This window comes from Simochromis diagramma, unplaced genomic scaffold, assembly GCF_900408965.1.
Source record: "Simochromis diagramma unplaced genomic scaffold, fSimDia1.1 OVJJ01000321.1, whole genome shotgun sequence".
Lineage (NCBI taxonomy): Eukaryota > Metazoa > Chordata > Actinopteri > Cichliformes > Cichlidae > Simochromis > Simochromis diagramma.
The window spans coordinates 4,448,026-4,473,921 of NW_024386772.1; the positions used below are offsets into that span (position 1 = coordinate 4,448,026).

Sequence of the window (25,896 nt, forward strand, 5' to 3'; positions counted from 1 at the left end):
TCGTAATCCACAAGAACACCAAAGATTACATTCATAAATTTACAAGAAATTTTAAGGCTGGATCAATTTCATCATATCACAGACTGACACGAATAATTAAGAACTATATAAATGCTGGCAATTTAAGTCGAGAACCATATTATCATCCATCACCCAGACAGACAGAAACAAAACAAAATACAAATTGGTCGCAGTTATGCGTTGGGTTTTGCTGCACCTCCTCACTGACATTTGCACCTAAGATTCGCTCTTTACATCTCTGGTGTAAAAACGTAGCCCATTCTTCCTTTGAGGTTATGATTTCAGGCTTTCAATTTTCTTAAAACTGTGACACTTTAATCTCCTTTCCCCCGAAACATAAAAATTTAAATCTCAGGTTTGTTTGTTTTTTTAAAGTTGCACCTCAAATGGCCCAAATGCACTTGAAGAAATCAGACACAACGTGCATTATCACTTGTCAAACACACAGTTACTGTAAGTGAATGGCACTGAGTCACCCTGACAGGGAGTTTGGCTTTTCATATTGCTGATTTTTTTGCTGATGCTAACAGTTTTCATCCATCATGGACGGATCTTAACTAAAAGGAAGGGACAGCGACGGCAATGATTGAAAAACGACTTACTCTACACATTCTTAACCACGTTTATGAGGCAATACTTTTAACGGCGCTATCATGTACTGTTCTTCAACTTTCAGGCTACAAACGCTACAGAATAAACAGTCTTCATTTAGAACTTGCCACCAAAACATTTATACAGACCGTGTTGACAAAAAGAGTTGCTGGCACACTCAATCTTCATGTTGAAATATTTATATAGACAGTATTATCTGGTTTTTAATGGCTGCCAAAACAGTCACCTGAGAGGCATCGGTCAGCTGTCTTTCTGATCATGAATCAGCCACAAATTGAGCTGATCCAGCTTCGCACAGAGCAGCGAGTCCACATCCTGCACGCTGAGGGACGGTTCGTCTTTAAGGAAGCCCCCTCGTCGGGTCCTGGAAGTGGAAATACCTGCTTTACTCACTCCGACAAGTGGCTTCTTTGGTTTTCTGACCTCGCCGACCTCCAGGAACTCTAAAAATCGTTTCACACGCCTCTGACCAAACCAGGACTCAGAGCCATTCCTGCGATTGAGAGGCACCTCCTCGAATATGGTTTCCAACCGGCTGAAATGCAAGTGAAAAATTCCAGTCAGGTCACTGAGGTAAAGCAGCAGAAAATTGATTACACACACAAACACACTCACCACACCTTTTCATTTCTAATAGAATGATTTAGCTGATTTAGATTATATGACTTTTCCTGTGGTGCCACCCTCTGGTTAGACTAAGCTTCTTTACTAAACTATACTGTGTCCCAAGCAGGATTTGATTAATGCAGCAAGTTTATACAAGATTGATAGTGATATTTCAAATATTAGGCAATACACAAAGAATATGAAAGTCTGAGAAGTAGTACAAATTTGACTTGGGCTGTGCGATATGACCAAAATTTCATATCTCGATATAAGACATTTATCGTCCCAATAACGATATAAGTCACAAAAATGTAACATTTTCTGTAAATTCTGTGACTCTCGGGCAGCTCGACTTGCGTGAAGTTTTTCCAGCTGGGCGTTGTGTACATGGAGTAGAGTGTTTTAACCGATGCATGAAACGATACATTTTTAGACATAAGTTGTAACGGCCGCTGTTTTCTTTGTGAGTATTTATTACACGGCGTGCTGCGGGGAAAAGCCTGTTCTAACGTTTGAGTCTAAGGTTTATTTTTTAGCACCTGGCGGCTCTTTTTGCTTCTCATCCATAAACTCTATGCATGATTCACATGATTCAGTTCATTTTGAAAAGTCTCAACAGGATCTTGAGCTTTATTGTGAAAGGTTTATGTGGAACATAAACAAGCGGACACGCGATGGTTTTACCGTCGCTGTTGCTAACGACAACGCATAAAAACGGACGCTTGTCCGTCAGTAGTGTGGTTATATTAAATATAAAAGAACGAGAGAACTTTACAAATTAATATAGCCACTGCAGTCACCATCAAAACAATGAAAAAAAATATTGCCGTAAACAGTTTATTTTGCGACACAACGAAACAAACGATAGCGTAAAATGAAACGATAAGACGTTTTAATATCGTCATCCGATATATATCGTTATATCTAACAGCCCTAAATTTGACTGTTTTTAAAACTCTCTGTTTGACTTTAGCTATTTATTTGTTATAACTTCCTTCTTCTCCACGGCAAGCAAGCACCAACAACAGGAAAAGCAAGCGTAGCACAGAGCTGCAGATCCTGCATCCTGGTGACAGTAAACAGCTGCTACAAATCGACAGAAGTCTGCAAAGCTGCCTGTAGGCTGTGAATAGGACCACAGCAGAATCTTATCTTTGCCTTAAGGAAAAGAGTGGCGATAAGACGTGAAGCAGACATATTCAGAAACGGAATAATTAAGGGAACAGTGGTTGCTTCTCTCAAACTTACCTTTCAGGGGGTTTGCTGAAATTCTTGTTGGTGTAAATTTCTTCCAAACTGAACTCCTTCTTTTTCAGCCTGTAATGTAACAGAACAAAAAGACAAACCACTGCTGGAGCATCTCTATTGATCAAAGAGACATCAATAGAAAACTCACATGTACTGAAATGCACTGACATAAATTTCTTTTCAGTGGTAGATCAGTCAGAATCTGTCCTACTTTTTTTGCCCCAACTGAACTGGAGCTAGGAGAAATCAATGTTTTTTGGATTTTGAAGCAAACCATAGATCCTGAATTTACCAATATATATCAATTTTCTTCTGTGATTAATAAATCCCTCTGGGATTAAAAAAAGTCTCTCTGATTCTGATACTGACATATTTAAAAAAAATAGGATAAAATAAATAAATTGAAAATTGCGATGCATTTACCCCAGTCTCATTTCACTCATTATTACATACTGCTCGTTTATAGCGAGCTACCCCTTTCACTGCAAGTTTTACTTCAAGTACACTTTCTCACACATATACTTAAGTCAAGATACACGCTTAAGTCAAGATACACGCTTAAGTCAAGATACACGCTTAAGTCAAGATACACGCTTAAGTCAAGATACACGCTACATGCTAATTGAAATCAAAGCTTGCAAAAAAAAAAAAAAAAAAAAAAAAAAAAAAATCATCATCTGAGCTTTTTGTGCCCACAGTTAGCTTCCATCCTTCAAGTGTAAAAACGCACAACATAACAAAAGAAAAATGCTGGCAAAATATTAAATTTGTTAGTGTCTTAATCAACATGTTTAATAAATAGCACCATGTAATTAAAGAATATATATATACACATTGTGTATGTATATACACACACACACACACACACACAGTATATGGGTTAGGGTTGAAGATATACACATATACATAAAAACGTGTAACATAACTGATGCCTAGTGATGCTTGAAACAGTGAAATAAAACCTGATACCTATTTATATAGAGCACATACCTGATGGGTTTGGGCAGCCCCATGGGTGTGAGGTTATTTTGAGGCTTGGGTAAAGTTTTCCGAATTCTGATAGAAGACACCTTTCTTCGTTCCTCATGCTTTTGCACCATCTGTTGAGATAAACAAAGAGATTAACGATTATTTAAAAATACAATAAAGCACAAATAACAGCAGTGATTTCAGAAAAGTATGGCTGAAAGTGGCAACTAACAAACTGTAAATTGTACTGTACACATCTGTAAATACCCCGTCACCTTATTTTAAATAAGGTGTACCTTAATTTCAGAATCAGAGTGAGCCTTTTCCTCTCTTAGCCCGCCATCTTCAAACTCCTGACTGGAAGAACTTGTCTCCTCGCCATCATCCTCCTCCTCACTCTGTTGTCTCCTCTCAGTCTCACACTCCAATGGATTCCCACTTCAGAGAAATTGAGAGTTAATATTAGCTTGGCATTAACACCTCCGAGCATACTACAGACTTTAACGAAGAATGTTACCTGCTGCTAGAATCCATGGCAGCACCAGAGGAATCTGTTCTTGAATGGTGCCATGTGGAGGAGCTTAATGGGGATGTAAGAGATGAAGCGGAGGAGGGAGTGGAAACATGGCTACAAGTGCTGAGACTGCCAGCAACTCCTTTGCTGTCAAACCTCTTAGAAAGGAAAGCCAGGGGGCTCGAAAGGAAGCAGGAAGCAAGAGCAGAGATGGAGGTGCTGGGGGAAAGTGCAATACTAGGAGACAGGTGATGAGTGACATGGTCGTACAGGGTAGATCTTCTAGATGGGTACACCTCTTTACGAAGACACAGGGGGGCGATCTCCCTCTCCACCTCCACGCTGCAGACTGTGTGTCGTCGAGCCCGCCGCAGGGATTTCTGCGCCTGAGAGACAGAAGGACTGTGGGAGGACTGGTGTGATGTGAGAGCCCTGCTGGGATGTGGTGAGGTCCAAGTTGTGTCATGGGGATGGAGGCAGAGGATTTCTGGGCAAGAGTAGCTGCGTAACAGGCGGTGTGAGAAGCAGTTTTCTGATGAGCGTGCACCTGACGTTGCTAGATTTACATCATCCATTGTGACGGAGTTTGTCACCTCTTCACTTTTGCGTGTCCTACTGTGCAGAACTCGGCATTTTCTCCTTTGGTTATCTGCTTGCCTGGGCTTTATGTTAGCTCTTCTTGTGCTAGACCTTAGCTTAGAGAGACTGACACCCTCATCATTAAAAACTTCAGAGTCCGTGTGAAATATTTCTTCTGCCACAGAAGCTGAACTCTTTAGATTCTTCTGAGCGTGCCTATTATCAATATCATTGTTTAAAGGAGAGTCCACATGAAGTTGTGAAGGTGAAGGAAGGGGTTGGAAATTACTTTCAAAGGGAGTCATTTCAAAATATACAGTCTCCGTTGAGTTTTTACTTTTACTTTCTTTAGACTGACTCTCTTGAAGGTTGATGACACATTGCTGTGTCTCTAGAGTCCTACTTGATACACATGATTGAGTAGCACCTCTAAGACCCTTTTTGGGTCTCTTAGACAGCTGGCTCAGCCCTCTTATCAAGTCCTTTCCTTTTTCAGCATGTTGAGAGGTATTAAAATCCTTAGGCACAAATTCCATTAGGCCCACTGACAGTACCGATGAGGTAGACACCAAAGGGCTGTCTGATTCTGTCACTGAACTTATCTGATTTGCCGATTTCCGTTTCTGTGGCTTCTTGTTAATATTCCTGCACTTACTTGTATTCTGGAGCTGCTTTATACAAGGACGGACAAGCGCTTTGGACGACAGCTCATCTTGGTTTGTAGAAGTGATTGCTACAGTAGTTTCAAGATCCATACTGGCATCAATATTTACATCAGAATTACTAATAACTATTCTGTTCTGCCTTTTGCATGAAGTAGCAGAGCTTGCTTTGATTCTGCAGCTCATGTGGTTGTCTTCTGCCACACCAGTGCTTTTATCCAGTGAACAAACCAACATAGCATCAGGGGAACTTTCAGTTTGCGAGTGCAACACAGCTTCATTGATTGTACCAAGCATTTCTTGACCAGATTTTCCTTTCCTAGTCGTTCTTGTTGACACAAAAACAGACTGTCTCTGTCTTCCAAGCTTCGGTGCTTCTTCATTTATTAACTCGATTTCTTCTCTCCCTGAAGCTGTGTTTGATAACTCTTGCTTTTGTGTAACTTTTGTATGTGTATCTGGTGTCAGTCTTTTTCTTTTTACAGAGTCTTGGGAATGACAGTTCAGTTTCAACCCTCTCTTTTCTCTCACAAAACCAGAAACTGAACACTTGTCCTGATTTAGCCGCCACTCCTGTTGTTGCAGATCTAAAGTGGACCTCAGAGTCCTTTTATTAACACTGTCATCGAGACTCTTTTGGAGGTTTTCTTGAACCAAGCGGCAGCTTTCTTCAGTCTCCTTCTTTTCATCACCATCGGGCTGAAAACAGTCCATGCCAGGCTGAGGGTAAGAAACTGAGAAAGATGAAGACAGCATTTTTTCAGTGTCACCTGAGTCCAGGCTCTGGTAAGAAAGCTGCTTCTTACTGACCTCTGGGTCAGACTCTTCCTTGAAGTCAACCCTCTTCAAGCCAGATCTATTTCCTGCACATTTTCTGGAAAGTGGTTTTAGACGAACAGAAGTCTTGAATTTCTGGTCCACCAAAGCAATGCACATCTTTGACCTGGATTCACAAGAGGCACTTACACTGGCAGAGGACCGTAAAACGACAGAGGAGCCAACAGACTCTGAAACACCAAGTTGTGAGGGGCAGTGTGGCAAAGGCACTGAGGCAGGTGAGGTTTTTTCCTTCTGGTGTACTGCAAATTCATCAACGATTTCTGAACCTATTGTTGAATCCTCATCAAAATCTAATGTTTTAGAATATTTAGGAGAAACAGTTTGTGTGTTTTGTGCATCTCCTACATTAGTGAGCTCGTTTTGATCAGCTCTGCAGTGCTGATTGTCATTTTCACTTTGTCCTTCAGGACGAAGCGTACTGCTTGGCTCTGAACGCTCAACATCAGCTGTTCCATCAGCCTTTAGCTCATCGAGTCTGTCAGAATGGTCCACTGACGGTGGAGGACTGCTGGCTCGGAAAAGTTTAACAGGACTCATGACTATCTCTGTGAAACTGGCCATCTTTGACTTGAACGACTGAAACAACGGGCCGATCACCCATCCCTTTGGGGAATATGCATTTTCAACAGTGTGTCCAGCAGCCACATCCCCGCATGTATCCATGTCAGATTTGGCAGCATCAAGACTCTCTGGGACATTTTCATCCAACAGTTTATCAACATATTCTCCTGGAGACGGATTTAATTTCTGCTCTGGGAGTTTTTGGTCCTTTTGCCTATGACAAACAAAAAAAAAAAAAAGTCAATTTTGATTTCCAGAGAAAGTCAGGAATTGTATAATATCCAAATATAATAACATAATCACAGAAATAGAGATTTCTACAGTACAGATAAATGCATTTCATTATCCATGTCATCAGTGATTTTCCGGGGGGAAAATCACTACAAATATTTTATTATTCACTTAATGAAGATGTAAAAGATAAAAAATAAGGCCTAAATCAAGACTACTAAATGGCAATGCACTATACATACTGTGAAAAATCATCAGTCACACTTACCTATTTTGCCATTCTGCTGTAAAGCCAAAATCAAATCCATCCTGCAAAATAAGAACATAAATATTTTAGAAATAATTTATAAACATTAAGGTGTGCTTGGCTGAGCATTTATACTAACAAGCTAACATTTAGCTGCTCCTTATAGAGGGAAAGATTTTCCATATAATGTTTTGCATAACTATAACAAATAATTGGGTCTCATGTCCCTCCTTCCTCCCCAGTTTTCCCTTCATATTTCATTAAAATAAATAAATAAATAAATAAAATCACACTGCGTAGATTAAAATTAAGAGAAGCTCATTTTTAAAAATTTGGTGAGACAAAATCGGTTGTAAACAGCTGATATCAAGTTTGGTAGCTCAGTAACCTATTTAGTTATAAGTGTTGGCTCTGGATTTAATTGTAATACAAATACTCTTCTGCAACGAAAACATTGTTACATTAAAAATCTGCGGTCTGCACAGTATTAGGTCACATTATAACACTCGATTGCTTGTCTATGTCGGATGCAGCAGACCGTGAAGGAGGATTAAATCGCTCAATTAACCCTCACACCCCATTCACTGTACAGGTCTACTGTACAGCGTCTGCATGCAGAGATTAGACACTGAAAAAAATATAACCAAGGACATGCAGACAGGCTGTCTCAGTTTGTCTTTTAATCTATTCCTTACAGAGCTATGTGATAAGAAAACGTATCTCAGAGAATCAGACAGTTACCTTGTTTTGGCTGTCGTGTGCATCTGTTCCTTCCACTCTCGACTGCTTAGATTGTGCCACTTGCACCTATAAATGAGAGAGATGGTGTGTTAACTGTGATTTATTTCATTACCTAAGACCATCAAAAAGACTTTATGTAAGAGTCCTACCATAATCCCACTCTCTCTTTGTCTCTTTGTGGGGGACGGATTCTGTTTAGTCGGTCTCTGAGCCGCTTGACTGTCTGTGTTACTTTGTTTTTTAAGAGTCTGAGCTCGGATGCCTTGAATGCGACCACTCCTTCTGTGGCCAGATATTCCATCATGTGGACGGCTGTGAAAGGATAAAACAAGGAAAAAAAAAAAAGAAAAGAAAAGAAACCCATTTATCCAAGTTATGATGAAAGACATGCAGTGTCACGGGAATAGAAAAGATGCGAAATCCAGCCTGCATAAATATGATAGCTACAAGGCCATCTGACAATTAAAGTTCAACATCCTAAACAAATTTTACACCAAACCAGGTTAACAGATTCTGCCATTTAAATACGTATAAAAACACAGATAATCCCACCTAAGCTCGTCTACCTGCAAGCTTCCACAGATCCACCTGCTGTCTGGAGAGGCTTTTTAAAGCTAAACACTAGTGGTTGTCTGCACTTTAGGGTGCGACAAAGCAAGTTCAACATTATAGCCAGGCTCTCTTTGCATTAGCTGCCTTGACAAAACCTAAAACTTAAGGCTGAAACAACAGGCAACACAACTGTGGGTATGAACGGTCTGTTAACCCAAGGTTCGCGCTTCACGGTCTGTGCAAGCTCGCATAAAAGAAGGCTTTTGATGTATTTTGATCAACCTTTTTTCACACAAAAAAGTGATGATGAACAGAAAATATATTTTCTATCAAGATAATTTTAAAAGTACATATAAAATGACAAAATGCAGTGATATTGCTGCAAAAGATGAGAGAAAAAAAAAATCAATAATCTTGTGAATGAACGGTTTATTATATTTACTTTTCCACTCAACAGTGCATTAGAATTCTGAAACTTTAAGCATTTGAAATTACAGGCTGCTCAATGTGTTTAGATCTGATTCAGACCCATGTCCTGATGAAGGTGATATGGATATGACTTTAAACTATCACCTCATCCGAGTGAAATTTTTTTATTCAGTCAAGAGTATGGGCAGGGTTTGCATGGCTTTATTAGATGGTATTAGCAGGTAAGGTTCAACAGGTTACTTGTATAAGACGCAAACCTTCATAAGTTAATCTATATCACACTTTGAATCTGTGAAATTTTAAACTACAACTGTGATCATAATCTGCTCTGGCTAGAAAAAAAAAAAAAAAAACAACAACTTCGTGACATTGAAGACTGACTGGAAGCTTAACCCATTGCTTTTGATTCATACTACACCTCTCAGGTTAGGCAGATTGTGCCATTTATCCCAGGTGGCAGCTGAAGACACTTGGATTAAAAAACATCAGGATACTCAAATCTGCAAAATGCATCGCTGTATAGAAGCCCCTTAAATGCCACATATAAGATGAACATTAACACTATTAGTAACTAAAACTGTGAACATTTAAAGATATTAAAGGAATCTGTCATCATTTTAATCTGCGTAATCCCACTATGTGTCTACAGATCATAAAGTCATTGTTTCATAAAGAAAAAAAAAAGTGCCCTAATGCAAGAAGGGGAAATTATACAAAGAGCAAAATAAAGCAAGAGGTGCCAGGACAACTATACCTGGGAGTGATGGAGGAAAGGGAGAGGAAAGGTGGTGCAGGTTCACTGTGGGGAGGTGCACTACAGAAAGGGTTTGGGGGGATATCATCTTCATCCATTGGACAAACTATCTGAGTGAGTGAGTCAGAGGGATAAGTCAACATCCCCTTGCTCTCTCGCTCTCTTTTTCCCTCTCCTTGTCTGGCCTTCTCTGTAAATAACAACAATGGAAAATAAAACAAACATGCGGGGCACCAAAACAGCACATCATCATTTGAAAGTAAGTCTTGAAATGGATTTTTCACTTACTTTGCTAAACTCTGAGATGGGACTTTATTCTGCAATTGAAAAAATAATAATAATAATAACATAAGTTTTTAGAATATATACACAAAATGTCTGACAATAACATAGCATCACAGCAGAATCTAGATTTAATATCATATAAAGCCAGGAAAAAACACAGTTAAACAGAAATTTTGGATATTTGATATTATAGCCTACTAAATGATTAAATAAAAGCAACAAAACGTAGATAGGGGCAAGTACAAATAATATAGTTAACGTTAATACAATACAGCAATCACTGAAAACAATAATTGATTATTGTGCATTAGAAAAATTCCTATCAACGTGGTGAAAAAAAAAGATTAATTTCTCGTAGTAATTTTATGCTTAGTTATGACGCAGAAATAATTAGATTTTAAGTGCAGCATTGGCGAGACGTACAAATAAACGTTTGCTCACAGTACATCATTTTAAAATTGATAAACGCCAATTATAATAGTTGAAATTGCAACGATGCAATTAATATTATAATAAAAAGTACAATTGGAGGCAAACCCTCGGTTCTCAACCTTTGAATTTCAGCTCCCAATCTATGCCAGTCATTGTGGTTGGCATTCCGTATCCTTTCACTTGCGCCTCGAGTCCGTTAGAGAAAAGTTGTCTAAGCTTAGATCTAACATAAGTTGATAGAAACAAGAAAGCAGTAAAAGGGAAATGCACCGTAGTTTTATTGCTATTCCATCACGAAGGAATCCAGTCAGCGCTTTTAATCGAATAGAAACCATCAAAATTGGGTGAGGTCTACTTGCTGGAAATCACAGATTCACATTTAAACTTTTATTTATGAGCCAACGAACGAAAACTACAGCAAATCTTGACTCAACCACTGAAATGGTTGTCGTAATAAAATACTGCGTTTTATCTGAAGTAGAGTCTTAAGACTACTCTGCCAACAATGCATGCCTTGGCTGACGCCGATATTCACAGTGTACAGCAGTCAGTTACGGCACCAGGCAATAGTCGTAGCCAAAGAACTGTCATATCCAAAGGTTCGACCATTTTTTATCGGGGAGCTAAACTTCTATTCGTAGTTTAGCCGCAAATTGTTATAGCAGCTAAACAGGATTAAAGAAACTTACCTGAAATGATAAGCTGGACCGCAGCGTAGCGAACTGACCTCACCGTAAACAAGACACGCAGCAGCGACGGCGCCCTGCAGTGACTCGAAGATGTTATCCGTTTGTACCAAACATCTTAGGCAGACGGATTGTCCAATCACAGCTCGACTTCTTTTCCGCCCGGAAAGTCCTGTTGAAATTTGACCAATCAGAAGAAGATCACAAGGGTCGTCGTTTGAGGGCAACCAATAGGAACGCAAAGACAAATGGCTGCAAAAATTATATTTTTTAACGTCCTCGGGTGACCCAGTATCTTAAAAACCTACAATTGCGGCCAAATTGAATAAAATGAATATGGCATCGAATCAGAATGTTGTTCTTCAGGGTCAAAAAATATATTTAACAAATACGTTTTTAACCAGTTTAATTAATTTCTTTCTTTTACTTATGCTTTATCTGATAGTTATGAATGGTTGCTGTTTTTTCACTACTTATTAATGCAACAATAAGTAGCTTTGCTCGCATAATTTCATAAAAATACCAAATATTAGCATACCCCCCCCAAATATTCAGTTTAGTATAACGTGTGACATCCAACAGCAAACCGCTTCTTTTTCTTAGGTTTACTAAATAGTCACTCAGCTAATCGAACAGTTACTGCACCATCTTTCACCATCTTTTGTTACATGCACGCAAATTGATCAGAGTTGGATTTTGGTTTTTCTACTTTCTACGTATATTCTTCTGTATGGAAAATGTGCATTTTCCACGGCAGAAGTATCTTAATAGTACCTGTAAAAATTCCTGTGTGACTTTATCAGTCTTGCACATGATTATGGAGGGATTTTGGCTCACTCTTCTTTTCAGTTCAGTGAGGATTGCCAGATTTGTTTACGCTTTAGCATTTTAATCAGATTGAGGTCTGGCCTTTGTCTGGGCCACTGCAAGACCTTGATTCCTTTCTTTTTCAGCCATTCGGTGATAGATTTGCGGCTGCATTGAGACTACTGTCCTGCTGTATGACCCAGTTAAGCTTTAACTCTCCTCAGATTTGTCTCTAGAAAACTTTAGTGTATAGTGTTCATGGTCCACTCAGTGACTAACTCCTGATTCATGGAAAGCTTCATAACTGTGAATATTTTAATGTTTTCCACTTGTGAATAATATTTCTCACTGTAAAATAATAAACTTCAAATTGTTTGGAAACAGCCATATATCCCCTCCCAGACTGACTGGCACGCAATTTCTCTAAAATATTTGCAGATGTATTTCCTCCATGGAATTACTTGGGGACCAGCAAAACTGCCAAAAAGTTCTGCTTTGAGTCAGCAGTGGGCTGTTACTTACCCTCTTAATTTATTCATTCTGGAATAAAGAGTCGAAACATTGACTCTACATAAGTGATTTTGTGCGTGACTACATCTATGAGTACATATGTTTGTGTAGATATAGGTTGATGTATGTATATATGAATGAGCTGTATAGCTTGTATACATATTAATGCATTGGTGCAATTTACATCTCGATATATGTAGGCCATAAGTTTTGTTGAAAGGAAGATGAATGTTGCAGTCATTTATTTAACAATAAGAAGGGGGAGGGTTATAGCTTATACTTCTTTATACTCCCTTTTTTAACATAAAATGCATAAAAGTTGAGTCCCTTACATTCAATCAAAAGCCAGACCTCATCTGTTTAAAAGCCTGGAAACTTTCACAAATTCTGCCAAGAATAGTGGTCAAATATCAAGCCAGAATTATTCCAGTAGCTTGTTGATGGCTACCAAAAGCATCTGGTTGAGGTCCAACTTGCTAAGGAAAGTTTAGCAAAATATTAGTGGGTTGTATGTATGTTTGTCTGTATGTATACTTTTGACCTTGTGTGGATTAGACAAAATCCAAAATAAATTCAAACATGTGCACCCAGTTGTTCTTTTTCAAAGACATTAAACATGTATGCTGTCTAATCATTCGACCTTGGAAAAAGAATAGTTCCAAGAATCAATTAAAATCCCCAAATTACCATGACATTCACACCCATGAGTGGATGTAAACTCTTGACCACAACTGTATCCATCTGTGGAAGCAGTGAGGATGCTTTCACACACTGCTTCTGCTTTTTGGCTTGTTTTAAATAATGACACTCTGTAATATGTGATTTTTTTTTATTATGTCCAGACAGTAAAACCTTATCATTTAAAGAGGGTGTACCTTTTTTTTTTTTTTTTTTTTTTTACCATGGTTATAAGTGTAAAATACTCTACAATAACTGAATAATTCAGTCTCTCAAAATGTGCTACATGTACCATCAACTGGAAAGGCTATTTAAACTTTCAGCACATGTCAAGAAAGAAATAAAACACAGTGAGCTTAAAATTGAGTCACCTGATTCTAAGATTAACAGAAACATGTCAGATTACTTCACCACATACATCATTTATTTAAAAAAAAAAGTGTACAGAAAACAAAACCAGTGTTAAAATGGCAGATCTGAAACCAAAGCCCTAAAAAAAAATCATGAAAAGGCTGAGAATTGATTGTAGCTGAAACATAATATTATCTTCAAAGTTTTCAATACTCGATGTAAATCATGTATAGAGTTCAAAGTCCAGTCTCTTGGAGCTGTAGAACTGCGATCCCTCCTGGTCCACCCTCCTACAGTAAACACCACTGCTGAAATAGCCTTCATCCACCCAGTCCTGGAAAGACACCAGAAACAAAGAAAAGATAAGATATTTCAAATTTCAAAGCTGAATGTCATTAGTGTTTTTAAAATTCCTTAAACCTAAAAGCTCTTAACTCTATGAGGTTCATTATTACATTGCTCTAGATCCACAACAAACACCTTTACAATTAGGATAATGTACAGTATAAGATGCTATAATCTATTCATTAATTTTCTGCCTCTTATCAGCCGAGACACCCTGACCTCTTCTTCTCAGCCACCTGCTCCAGCACTTCTAGGGGGGAAACCCTCCCAAACAGTCAACCTCACCCTATCTCAGCCCCCTTCCAAAAAGGCTCATTTCTGCTACTTCTATCTGTGATGTCAATGTCATTCTTTCAATGACTACCCAAAACCATAGCTGAGATTAGGAGCATAGACTGACCAGAGAATCGACACCTTCACACTCTGTCTTCAACACAATCGATCAGTACAGTGTCTGCATTACTGCAGATGTTGCAACAGTCTGAGATACTTCGAGCAGCAACACCTCCCCAACACGGAATGGACACTCCACCCATTCCCAGTTGGAAACCCAGGCCTCAGATTTAGAGGATGAAAAGATTTTTGGTCTAAAAACACTCGATTACCGTTATCGATGGCCACAGAGGGAACCATTTCCCTTCTGATTATTTTAAACAGTCACCTACAAACACTTAACAGAAGTCCTGTTATTCAATTTCAAGTAGTTTTAGGAGAGTACCTGCATCTGCTGGCTTGTGAAAGGGCCGTAGACTTCTGAATTATCCTTATTTTCCCACTTGTACTCCCACATCACTTCATCGCTCACTGGATGGAAGGCAAAATGGGATTAAACCAAAAATACAGTCTTTGAAAATTAAAGCAGATAAAATAACTAAATTACCTCTATTATTGTCATCTTTGTCCTCAGCTGTTTCACCATGCTTCTCATCAAACTTGTCAGCAAACATGTCAAGCTCATCTCCTTCTTCCTCCTTCTCACCCCCCACCGCTGGCCGCTTGCTAGTCATGCTCTTTAACATGTAGGCCAGTTTTTCGTAGGTTTGCTGATAGATTTCAAACATCCCGGATCCAACCAGTCGGTCAGCTAGCGCTGTGAGCCGATCAAGCTTTTCTTTATCCCCTTTGGTCTCCTCTGTGGATTTTTCTTCTTCCCTCAGCTTTCCCTTCTTCCGTCCTCCAAGGCCTCCTAACCGACGGAGCGCTGTAGCGACTGTTTCTCCAGGCTGCAGTAGTTCGATGACAGCTTCAGTGAGCTGGTGCTGTGTGAAGGATGCCAGTGGGTCCTCTGGAGGCTCTGCCTCTTCCTCCTCCTCCTCTTCTTCTTGGTCTGCTTGCTGTTCTTCTCTCTGTTTTTCTTCCTCTGCCTCGTCCTCATCACCTGCTCTGCGTGTCCTTTTGGCTCCAAGACCTTTCTTCTTTTTTTTGAAAGGCTGCTCTCTTATTCTCACCTGAAGAAAGAAGAGACTTTTATTACTGAACACTGTTTAAAATATGAAGCACCTGTCACCAAAATGAGATTACAAACTCATGAAATACAAAGACACCAACACTCAAAAGCAGATTTCGGGCTGAAAAAAGCAGACAAAAAAATAAAAACAGTGAGAGAAAGAATAAACAGTGGTGTAATAAAAAGGAACTCAATTACCCAGTCAATGTTATCAAGCCAGTTGTCTCTAATCTGTTGCTCCTTTTTGATGAAATAGTTTCCCTCTGAGTCAAAGTGTCCTTCTTGCATCTCCTCTTCCAGGTTGAAAGGAGTAATAGAAACTCCCTCATCAAAGTCAATGGTTGCTCCCTCTTGACCTGAAAACACAGTTGGCATGGTCGTATTAACAAACTACTCACAAATGATGCTTACGGGTTTTTTCCTGGATTAAAGCGGGTCTTTGGCAAAGCAGTATGTATGTGTTGCTATATTTGCATTTTGTTATTTATGACCATTTATTTCACTTGTGATTTTCCATTGGCTGTGACTAAAAACCCACTGGGGTGCTGCCAAAATTCGCTCTATGTAGGAAAACCCCTGATTGAGCCAAAACAACATCTTTCACTTGCATAGGACAGAAATCAGAGAATTCAGCACCCCCTCTCGCTAAAATGGGTTTGATTTCTTTAAAGTGGGATTAGGTAGGGACACATAATTAAGCAAACTTTAATCTTGATCAGGACTTTGGATTCCCACAATTAAATGAGTATAATCCTGTGATATTTAGAATACATGCTCCAACAGTTAAAACCTTGACTACCTAACCACATGTGTGAATGTACCACACAAACTGAAATTACCTAGATGTAGTCTGGATGACTAAAACTGTGTTAAAAGACAGATATACAGGGTGGGCCATTTATATGGATACAGCGTAATAACATGGGAATGGTTGGTGATATTAAAGTCCTGTTTGTGGCACATTAGCATATGTGAGGGGGCAAACTCCTCAAGATGGGTGGTGACCATGGTGGCCATTTAGAAGTCGGCCATCTTGGATACAACTTGTGTTTTTTCAATAGGAAGAGGGCCATGTGACACATCAAACTTCTTGGTAATGTCACAAGAAAAACAATGGTGTGCTTGGTTTCAACGTAACTTTATTCTTTCATGAGTTATTTACAAGTTTCTGACCACTTATAAAATGTGTTCAATGTGCTGACCATTGTGTTGGATTGTCAATGCAACCCTCTTCTCCCACTCTTCACACACTGATAGCAACACCGCAGGAGAAATGCCAGCACAGGCATCCAGTATCCGTAGTTTCAGGTGCTGCACATCTCGTATCTTCACACCATAGACAATTGCCTTCAGATGACCCCAAAGATAAAAGTCTAAGGGGGTCAGATCGGGAGACCTTGGGGGCCATTCAACTGGCCCACGACGACCAATCCACTTTCCAGGAAACTGTTCATCTAGGAATGCTCATGACCCGGCACCCATAATGTGGTGGTGCACCATCTTGCTGGAAAAACTCAGGGAACGTGCCAGCTTCAATGCATAAAGAGGGAAACACATCATCATGTAGTAATTTCAAATATCCAGTGGCCTTGAGGTTTCCATTGATGAAGAATGGACCCACTATCGTTGTACCCCATATACCACACCAAACCATCACTTTTGTTGGTCCAACAGTCTTGGAGGGATCCATCCAATGTGGGTTAATGTCAGACCAATAGCGGTGGTTTTGTTTGTTAACTTCACCATTCACATAAAAGTTTTCCTCATCACTGAACAAAATCTTCTGCGTGAACCGAGGGTCCTGTTCCGAATTTTGTTTTGCCCATTCTGCAAATTCTGTGTGCCGATCTGGGTCATCCTCGTTGAGATGCTGCAGTAGCTGGAGTTTGTAAGGGTGACATTTGTGAGTAGCTAATATCCGCCGAAGGGATGTTTGACTAATGCCACTCTCCAGTGACATGCGGCGAGTGCTACGCTGTGGGCTCTTGCTGAATGAAGCTAGGACAGCCACTGATGTTTCTTCATTAGTGACAGATTTCTTGCGTCCACATTTTGGCAAATCCTACACTGAACCAGTTTCACGAAACTTAGCAAGCAGTTTGCTGACTGTAGCATGGGAGATGGGTGATCTCGTAGGGTGTCTTGCATTGAAATCTGCTGCAATGACCCGGTTACTGCGTTCACCAGATATCAACGCAATTTCGATCCGCTCCTCACGTGTTAACCTCTTCGACATGTCAATGGCTGTGAACACAGAGAAACTTGTAAATAACTCATGAAAGAATAAAGTTATGTTGAAACCAAGCCCACCATTGTTTTTCTTGTGCCATTACCAATAAGTTTGATGTGTCACATGGCCCTCTTCCTATTGAAAAAACAAAAGTTGTATCCAAGATGGCCGACTTCTAAATGGCCACCATGGTCACCACCCATCTTGAGGAGTTTGCCCCCTCACATATACTAATGTGCCACAAACAGGACTTTAATATCACCAACCATTCCCATGTTATTACGGTGTATCCATATAAATGGCCCACCCTGTACATGCTCCAACAGTTAAAACCTTGACTACCTAACCACATGTGTGAATGTACCACACAAACTGAAATTACCTAGATGTAGTCTGGATGACTAAAACTGTGTTAAAAGACAGATTTACAACAAAAATAAACTGTTTGGCACTGTAGAATTGCATTTGCACTGCATTTCGTTGTCCTGTACCTGTGCATGTGCAATGACAATAAAGTTGAATTCTATTCTATTCTAGAAGGTGTCCCGCTTGTCCCTCAGAGTGACTCATCATTTGGTGTTTCGAAATGCTTTGGGTTTAGCAACTAATGTTAACAAAGTAGAAGTTATATGCAAAGTGCTGTGTGTCTGCACTTTAAAGCAACACAACTAACTAAAAAGACAGTACGACCAATGCATGAAGGCCAAGTAAAACAAGGCAATGCTCAAGTGAATCCTCCAAAATTTGCTCAGATAACACAAGGGTGTACGATGTGTCTCTGTAACTGTTCAGCTGACAAAGACACACTAAAATCACCAGTCAACTAAAACTCATTTGGCCAAAAATTACTGTCAACTTAACAGACCTATGATATGTTATCCCCTTCAGCAATTACTTTTCCAAAGTGGCACTACCTCTACTATACGCAAAACATTCCAGGGGCAAATAAAAGGGATCATAATATCTCATAAAATCCAAATTCTAAGAAATCAAACTGTCCCTTTAAAGAAATAAAGGGACAGTTCTAAATTTGACTCAATGTGGGGGAAATAAACATGTGAAGAGTAAACAGGACCATTTAAGAGTTACAGATACAGCTTAAATAATCAACATACCCTCAACATCATCACTGTCTAAAATATTATATTTGCTGCTGTTTGTGTCCTCTCCTTCGTCCTCTTCATCGCTGTCGAGGGAGTGTTTACCCTTAAACCTGGAGCCTGGTCCGCTGACAGCTTCACAACTCTATTTCGAGAGTAGAAGAAAAATAAAAATAACACAAATATTTCACCAAGTGAATTGAAATGACATAAAAAAAAGATGTATTGACTACTCCTATTTCATCAATTAGTTTTTGAAAAATAAACAAAACAGGCACACACACAGAGTAGTGTGCTTTTAATGGTTTCGTCCAAAGAAAAAAAAAAGAATAAAAAGGCTCTAACATTTTATTAAAAGTGCCAAAGCACACGAAAAACTCTCTCAGTTAATGCTGCTTCTGCTGTGGTCAAATTTAATTCTTCGGCCACCAAGTATAGTCTTTACTAGAGTAAAGGTTATTTCCTTATACAAAACATCTGTGTTTTTAGGATGACTATGAACTACAAATGACTGAGGTTTTTAATGTCATCAATTATATTTGCTGTACAATAATTCCATCCTGGGAAAGAACAGCTAAAAAAAAAGCGTTAAAAGCCCAAATTTAGCATGACATCCACGCCCTGACTGTATGTAAACATCTGCAGCTTTGCATTTGCTTTGAGCATCTCTGGTACAGATGCTTATGTGGCGTTAAGCTGTCTCTTTAGAACATGTTGCTAACTAGTTTGTTACATCAAAAGCTGAAACACTGCTAAATGACCACACATTTGCGTTTTTCAATACACTAAATACATAATAGATAAATACAGGCCAATATGTTGACATCAGATTGTTTCACTCTACGAAAGTTAGTGTTAGCATCAGCTAACTTTCTATTATTATTGACTATATACACAACTGTATGCATGACACTGACAAATACTTCAGAGCTAAATTTCGGTAACTGACTTATACTGGCGCATTATTGTGCCATTTTAACATTGGAGATATCGAAAGTACGTGTGTGATGCTTGGCTGTAAACAACTAGTAAGAATCTAATTGCACTACAAAATAATTATTGCTAACCTCTGCCACCACAGCAGTCTATAGCAGTCTAAGAAGACAGCATTACCTTTTTATTCGGGACATCGTCTTCGAGGTCAAACTCTCCGTTGCCATCCTCAAATGTTACTTTTCTTTTCGACATGGTGCTACAGGAGGAAAAACAGTGACTCTTTTATTCCCGTGAAGTGGAGGTGAAGGTGAGCTGTGATGTTACTTGAGCAGTTTTATGAAACTTTTAAGGCGCGTAGCCCTGTAACGTTGTAATAATTAGCCCTGAACATGCAACTCAGGTTAGCTCTGTGGCTAACATGTTAGCCAAAAACATGAGCTACAAACCACATGCAAATACTACATCTCAAAACGCCTTTGTAGAGGTGATATAACATTTACTGAGTATAATGTTTGCACGATATAGGTGAAATATGAAAAAGAATCTATTAAAATAATGTTTTGCTGTAAAATGATGTAAAAACTTGCCGAAAATTATTCAAACGACGTTCGTTTTCGACTCAGTTTCTTCTTTTCATGTTTTCACGTTGTCGTTAACAAACAGCGATACGGCGCACTACCGCCACCAGCTGACGAGGAGTATGAATTGGCTTGTATTGTCTTGATGCATGCTCAATCATCCAGGTAAGTAAAAATCCCAAAAGTTGATTCTGTTCACTTAATCACTGAATCATCCACTGAAAACGCTAGATGAACAGAATCAGCTTTTGGGGAATCGGATTGTATATTTCAGAAATACGTGTATTACAGACGTATATAGTGAGTTGTGTGTGAGGCTGGACAATTAGAAAGGAGAAAAGAACTTGTAACGATTGGTTAGGCAGAGAGGTCGAGCTGGATGGGATTTAGTTGTTAAAGATAGAGATAGAAAAGTACTAATGAGTAAAGAGAAAGTTCTTAGACTTAGAGGTGGCAATGAAGGAAGAAAATGCGTGAGATAGGAGAATAGTTAGTGAAAGTCAGTAGGAGCAAGACAGAATACATGTGTGTGAATCAGAGGCGGGTGTAACAGTGAAGCTGCAAATGCTAGAGGTTGTGAAAGTGGATGGGTTCAAATACCTGGGATCAACCATCCAAACTAAAGGACAATGCTCTAAAGAGGTGAAAAAGAGAGTGCAGGCAGGGGAGTGTTGGTGGATACAAGTGTCAGGGCTGATGAGTAACAGAAAAAAAGCAGCAAGAAAGATTTACAAGGTGGTAGTGAGAGATGCCATGATGTGAAGACTGTGGCACTTACAAAAATACAGGAGGCAGCGATGAATATCCAAAGTATATAAGACATCCAAGGCCTTATATACCAAGAAAGGGCTCCTCAGTGTATAAGGCCTTTGATGTCTTTACACGTTGGAGCCTTTTAGATTCTAAATTCTCTGAGGGCCATAAGGATAAAAAGGATAAGTGGATGTCAAAAACAGACACAAGCAAAGAAACGATGAGCTACATTTTCAGGAGGCCATTAAATGTTTTTCTGCTTTTAGATATATGGATAAATATATACTTTTTCTGAACAAAGTTCAAGATACAAGGGACATTTGCCTCACATACAATGATAGACTTGATCTAAACTTAACTGATATTAAGTTTAGATCAAGTGACAGAAAATGCAGAAGTGAGAAGGCTGAGCATCTCACTTCCAGGTAGCACTTCTTGTCAGTAAGGTTGGTTTCAACTGCCGGTGTATGACCCATCAGCTCAAAGCAGACTCAGGCGCAGAGGCGAGAGAATATAATGTTACCAGGGTTTTGTTACCAGGAAGTGGGTCGAGTTATTTATATTTCAACGCTCGTCCTCTTGTTCATGAGGGAGAACCGGTGGTAGTAACCTGAAACTATACATTCAAACATTGTCTGGATCTGGAGGAGAACAATCGGCTTCACGAGCAGGAATGACAGGAATCAAAGAAAATATGTGCGAATGTAATTAAGGTAAAGTCCACGCGAGAGGGCAAACTGACCCCGTGAGCGATTTATCATTGGCAGGGGTGAGTCTGAGTCACCGTTTTCTATTATGTCACTGTTGTTTATAGTTACTAGACAAGAGTGTCGGATTTTGGTAGATACAATTTAGCTGCACAGCTATACACCTGTTTTCACTGTGACTGTAACTTACTTATAGAAAAAGCTCGTAATGGTTGAAATAGCAGTATGAACACAGCAGTAATAAATTTACTGTGTTGGATCTGGTTTTTACTGCTGTATATGCAAGTATTGTAGTTTTTCATTTCCTCCGTGACATGACATGGCGAGATTATTTAGCGTGGCTTAAATGGCTTAAAAATCATTCAAATCACATTTAAAAGACATTAAAATCAAAAGCAAAAAGTTAAAGGTACACAAACCAATTAAAGTTAAATAATCTGTACACTTTTAATATTAGCAGACTGCTTCACTAGAAACAGAAGATAAAATCTGCCTTGCTTGGTTTCACTGTAATAAGGAACACAGAGTAAGCTTGACTCTGATGACCTGAAATATCATTGCTTAATTTTTTCGAATTATTTATTTAGTTTTGAGTCCGTTTTTTGAGTTTTTTCTATTGTTTCAAAATGTTTCATTTTGTGTTGCTACGTTGTGGATGCGGTCGACTCAAAGTCATGTAGAAAAATCAAAGCCTTGTGTAAAATCAGGCAGGTCATGTTAATAAATGTAACTAACCTGACACTGACTAAAAATGATGTTAGTTTTATTAGTACACATACTTTTCATAATTTTCATCAAGTATTTTTTCATTTTTATTTGTTTTCTTGAACACCTGCCTTTATTTTTTAACTTTCATGGATGTTTTGTATCATACCAACAAATCCATTTTGCTTTGACACACATAAAACAAGTACAGTAATTTAAGGGCCATGCATGTTTTGCCGTGTCACTCTTCTGTCATGTGTTCGTTACATCTAGTGCAGATTTTGGTATAAATATCATCCGAATGCATCAGCGCTTTCTCTTTTTCAGGTGTTGTGATGAAGCTTCATGAGAAGATTTTAACCCATTACCTCTCGTGCACATCTCCAGTGGATAAAGAGGGATATCTCAACAAAAAGGTTTGAGATGATATACATCATAAACAATGTGAAATCACTTTTCATGTGCAAATACAATCTTTTTGTTTGACTTCATTTATCTTAAATGTCCCCGTAGAAAAAACGAAATGACACCTACCACCGGCGGTGGTTTGTCCTGAAGGCAAACTTGCTTTTTTACCAGGAGCGCCCAGCTGACAGACACCTGCTGGGTGTCATTGTGCTGGAAGGGTGTGCTGTTCAGCACTCGGAGACCGATGGACATTTTACCTTCTCCCTGGTGTTTGGGCCTGGACTCAAAACCTACAGATTTGCAGCAATAGATCGCCAGGGACAAGAGAGTTGGGTGAAAGCTCTCCACTCAGCCAGCCACTGTTACCTCTCCATGGTGGTGAAAGACCTAGCGAGACAGTATGAAGGTGTGTTAGGAGTACTGCCACCTATACATCAAATTCTCATGTGTTTTTTGCTTTCAATCAGCCATTTTTATATGGTTTTAATCTATGGTTTGCCCAGCACTTAAACAGCTCACTGAGCTTTTAAAAAAGTATACAAATAGAATAGTCTGGTTTGATTACAGCAAGTTATTTCCCCTAGTCCTGAAATATCACAGCACATAACCTGAATGTAAAATTTAACTGTTGAAATTTTTACACTTTATATATACAAGCAGGGTTCTCTGTTCATATTTTGGTTTCTATTCACAGAAGCTAAGCGGCAGCAAAGCCTGGGTGAGTCCCACCCCTCTGTCAGTGCCCTCAAGCTGCCCACAAACAGCTTCTTATTCACCACAATGCAGCAAACAGCAGTAGTCAGAGAGGGGAGGAGCTTCAGTGCCAGCACCCTTTTACAAGCACCTTCCATACCAGCTAAAGTAGTGGCAAAAAAATCCCCCAAACTTTGGACCAGGAGACATGCTTGTGTCACACCTCTTAATGGACCAGCACCTTTGTATGGGGAGTGGCCTTTGGTGGGATTTGACCTGTTCGAGGATTTTAGCAAACTCCATGATTATTATGGCCAGGAAGTGAAGAAAGTGCGAGAGGACTGGCTGAAAAGTCGTCAAAAAGAAGAGGACCACACTGATCAAGATCTTATTGACCTGGGGTGAAAGAAAAAAGAGTTTAGTGTTTCCTTAGGAGGAACTGAGATGGGGTGAGTCATGTGTGTCAAAGAGGAAGCGAGCCTGTTTTAGTATTTTGACATTTTTGGCAGACACCTGACATCTGTCTGATCAACGCCGGTCATTTTTAGATTAGCTTTAAACTCTTTACAGAAAGTTCAGATTTTCTAGATTCTGTGAAGAAAACACACTGGAATGTAAAGCAGGGTAGATGCTGTTCAAAGGGGCCTTTTATTTTTATATTTTATGGCAATATTTTACACCTGTGATTTTCTTGCTGTGGGACGCCCACCATGATGCAGTGTTAAATAAAAGAGTATTACGGTATATGAAATTCACTGTATGATCAAATAAAACGTGTCTATTGTTTTTTTATGACTTGTAATTGGTTCGTTGGCATGTTGACACACAACTTTGATGCACAAAATACAAATAAAAACATAACTCATAAGAGCCCCTTCTTAAATCTACGCCTGTGATTAACAGTGGTGGTAAGAAAGTCCATCTCCTGAAGGTAGATGAGCTTAAATACCATCCAAAGCAAAAGAAAGGAGAGAGTGCAAGCATGAGTGTCACCGGTGATTTGTGACAGAAAGATGGCAGCAAGAGTGAAAGGGAAGGTTTAGAAGATGGTAGCGAGACCGGCTATCATGTATGGTTTGGAGATGGTTGCACTGACAAAAATACAAGAGGTGACAGAGTTGAGGATGTTAAGCTTTTCATTTGCAGGTTAGAAATCAGTACATCAGAGGGACAGATCAGAAAGTCAGAGCGGCAAGGCTGAGGTGGTTTGGGCATGTGAAGAGCAGGGATTGTGGATATACTGGACAAAGGGTGGAGGAAAGAAGAAAACCACAGAGAAGATTCATGGATGTAGTGAAGGAGGGTTTCTGTGACAGAGGAGGTAGATGAGCCGCTGTGGTGATTTCTAAAAGGAGCAGCCGAAAGAAGAAGAAGCAGTGGATGGATGACTGAGAACCTGCACAGAGAAGAAGAAGCAGTGAAGGAACATGAACAGTAGAGGGAGCTGCAGGCACAGTGTGTGACTGACTGATTTATAGAAGCATGCAAGAGACACAAAGAATGCAGCTGGTGTTACATATTTAAGAAAATTTAGTGGCTTTAGTTAAGTTAGTTGCTGCTTACTTTTATCGGCAGCGTCCACAATTCAGCTGTCCTGCAACTTGAAAAACAACAACAGACACCTGAAGTGCTTTTGAAATTCACTGAATGGCGACTGATGTAACACAATCACAGATGGACTCAAATAACCAAATAGAGTAACCTCAGACTGGACGGTGATCAAACACACATTATGACATTACAAACTCTCATGTCTCCCGTGTCACTCCAATTTGCTAAGACCGTCTTCCCCATAGGTCAAGCAGGGAGCTTCTCCACATTCCAGACCCTACATACACACATACCAATCATCCAGAAATGATAGATGGCTTCTCAAGAGCGTGGTGGGATGCGTCACATTACAGCACAGGCACCTGCAATGTACACACACATCTGTATGAAAGCATTCCCTCGCCACAGCGGCGAGTAAACACATTGTGCAGACGGTGAAGTCAGTAAACTGCAGCAGCTGACACATCCGTGAAAAGTTTGAGATGTTACAGCTCGCTTGCATATTTCTTAAGAAGTGCTTGACACTCGTGTCCAACTAGAAGGGCCAGTTTGAAGAAAACCACTTTGATTTCTTAGTTTTTTTTACTGAAGACCGATTTTAAAGTCATTACTTTTCCCTTTCAAAAAGACAAATCTAAGAGGAAGCCATTGAGTTGTTGTTATTATTTTCAGTCACAATCACATAAAGAACACGAATAAAAAACCCAAACGCACACAGTGTTAAAACAACAGGCTAAATGATGTTTAAAGCAGATACAGTGGTCACCATATGCTGATATTAGAAGCAATGCAATCTGTTGTAATACTTTAAAATGTTACACTGAAGTAAGTTGCAAGATCTAACTCGTTTAAGTAAATCCTAAAGTGTAAAAGCAGTGAATGATTATTGTGGGAGCAGATTATGGAGCCGCTTTTAAAGCTAAAACACAGAGTTTCAGTGTAGTTTAATATGGCGCTGCACGTGTTGGCACTGTCACCTCACAGTAAAAACGTTCCTGGTTTGAATCATTGTTTCTGCGTGGAGTTGCCTGCTTCAGTTTCCTCCCACAGTGCATTTCGTCTCATGTATGAGCGATAAATGAAGTGTACAGAAAAAAATATATACAGGCAAATCTTATCTTATCCACT

General features: G+C 39.4%; 3 protein-coding genes across 5 annotated transcripts; 1 reads left to right on the top strand and 2 right to left on the bottom strand.

The window, feature by feature from the left end:
• Window positions 1–381: 381 nt before the first annotated feature.
• Window positions 382–11,088, bottom strand: prr14 (proline rich 14). The gene is made up of 11 exons (XM_040043986.1): window positions 10,973–11,088; window positions 9,855–9,883; window positions 9,567–9,756; window positions 7,981–8,143; window positions 7,832–7,897; window positions 7,112–7,152; window positions 3,974–6,826; window positions 3,753–3,894; window positions 3,478–3,587; window positions 2,488–2,556; window positions 382–1,168 (listed from the first exon to the last, which is right to left on the bottom strand). Exons 3-11 carry the CDS (start codon window positions 9,707–9,709, stop codon window positions 874–876), a joined length of 3,882 nt encoding a protein of 1,293 aa, XP_039899920.1. The 5' UTR covers window positions 9,710–9,756; window positions 9,855–9,883; window positions 10,973–11,088; the 3' UTR covers window positions 382–873.
• A 2,013-nt stretch (window positions 11,089–13,101) lies between these two features.
• Window positions 13,102–22,623, bottom strand: cd2bp2 (CD2 (cytoplasmic tail) binding protein 2). The gene is made up of 7 exons (XM_040044026.1): window positions 19,961–22,623; window positions 19,551–19,629; window positions 18,453–18,582; window positions 15,306–15,463; window positions 14,541–15,108; window positions 14,379–14,464; window positions 13,102–13,649 (listed from the first exon to the last, which is right to left on the bottom strand). The coding sequence occupies exons 2-7, from the start codon at window positions 19,623–19,625 to the stop codon at window positions 13,539–13,541; spliced, it is 1,128 nt and encodes a 375-aa protein (XP_039899960.1). The 5' UTR covers window positions 19,626–19,629; window positions 19,961–22,623; the 3' UTR covers window positions 13,102–13,538.
• pheta2 (PH domain containing endocytic trafficking adaptor 2) lies at window positions 19,568–24,352 on the top strand. Of its 3 annotated transcripts, XM_040044036.1 has the most exons (5): window positions 19,568–19,680; window positions 20,037–20,116; window positions 22,444–22,532; window positions 22,630–22,930; window positions 23,219–24,352. In XM_040044036.1, exons 2-5 carry the CDS (start codon window positions 20,101–20,103, stop codon window positions 23,620–23,622), a joined length of 810 nt encoding a protein of 269 aa, XP_039899970.1. In that variant the 5' UTR covers window positions 19,568–19,680; window positions 20,037–20,100; the 3' UTR covers window positions 23,623–24,352. The 3 variants fall into 3 exon arrangements, with proteins under 3 accessions (XP_039899970.1, XP_039899987.1, XP_039899979.1); XM_040044053.1 differs by lacking the exon at window positions 20,037–20,116 and having other exon boundaries at window positions 19,569–19,680; XM_040044045.1 differs by lacking the exons at window positions 19,568–19,680; window positions 20,037–20,116 and adding an exon at window positions 21,045–21,473.
• The last annotated feature ends 1,544 nt before the right edge of the window (window positions 24,353–25,896 follow it).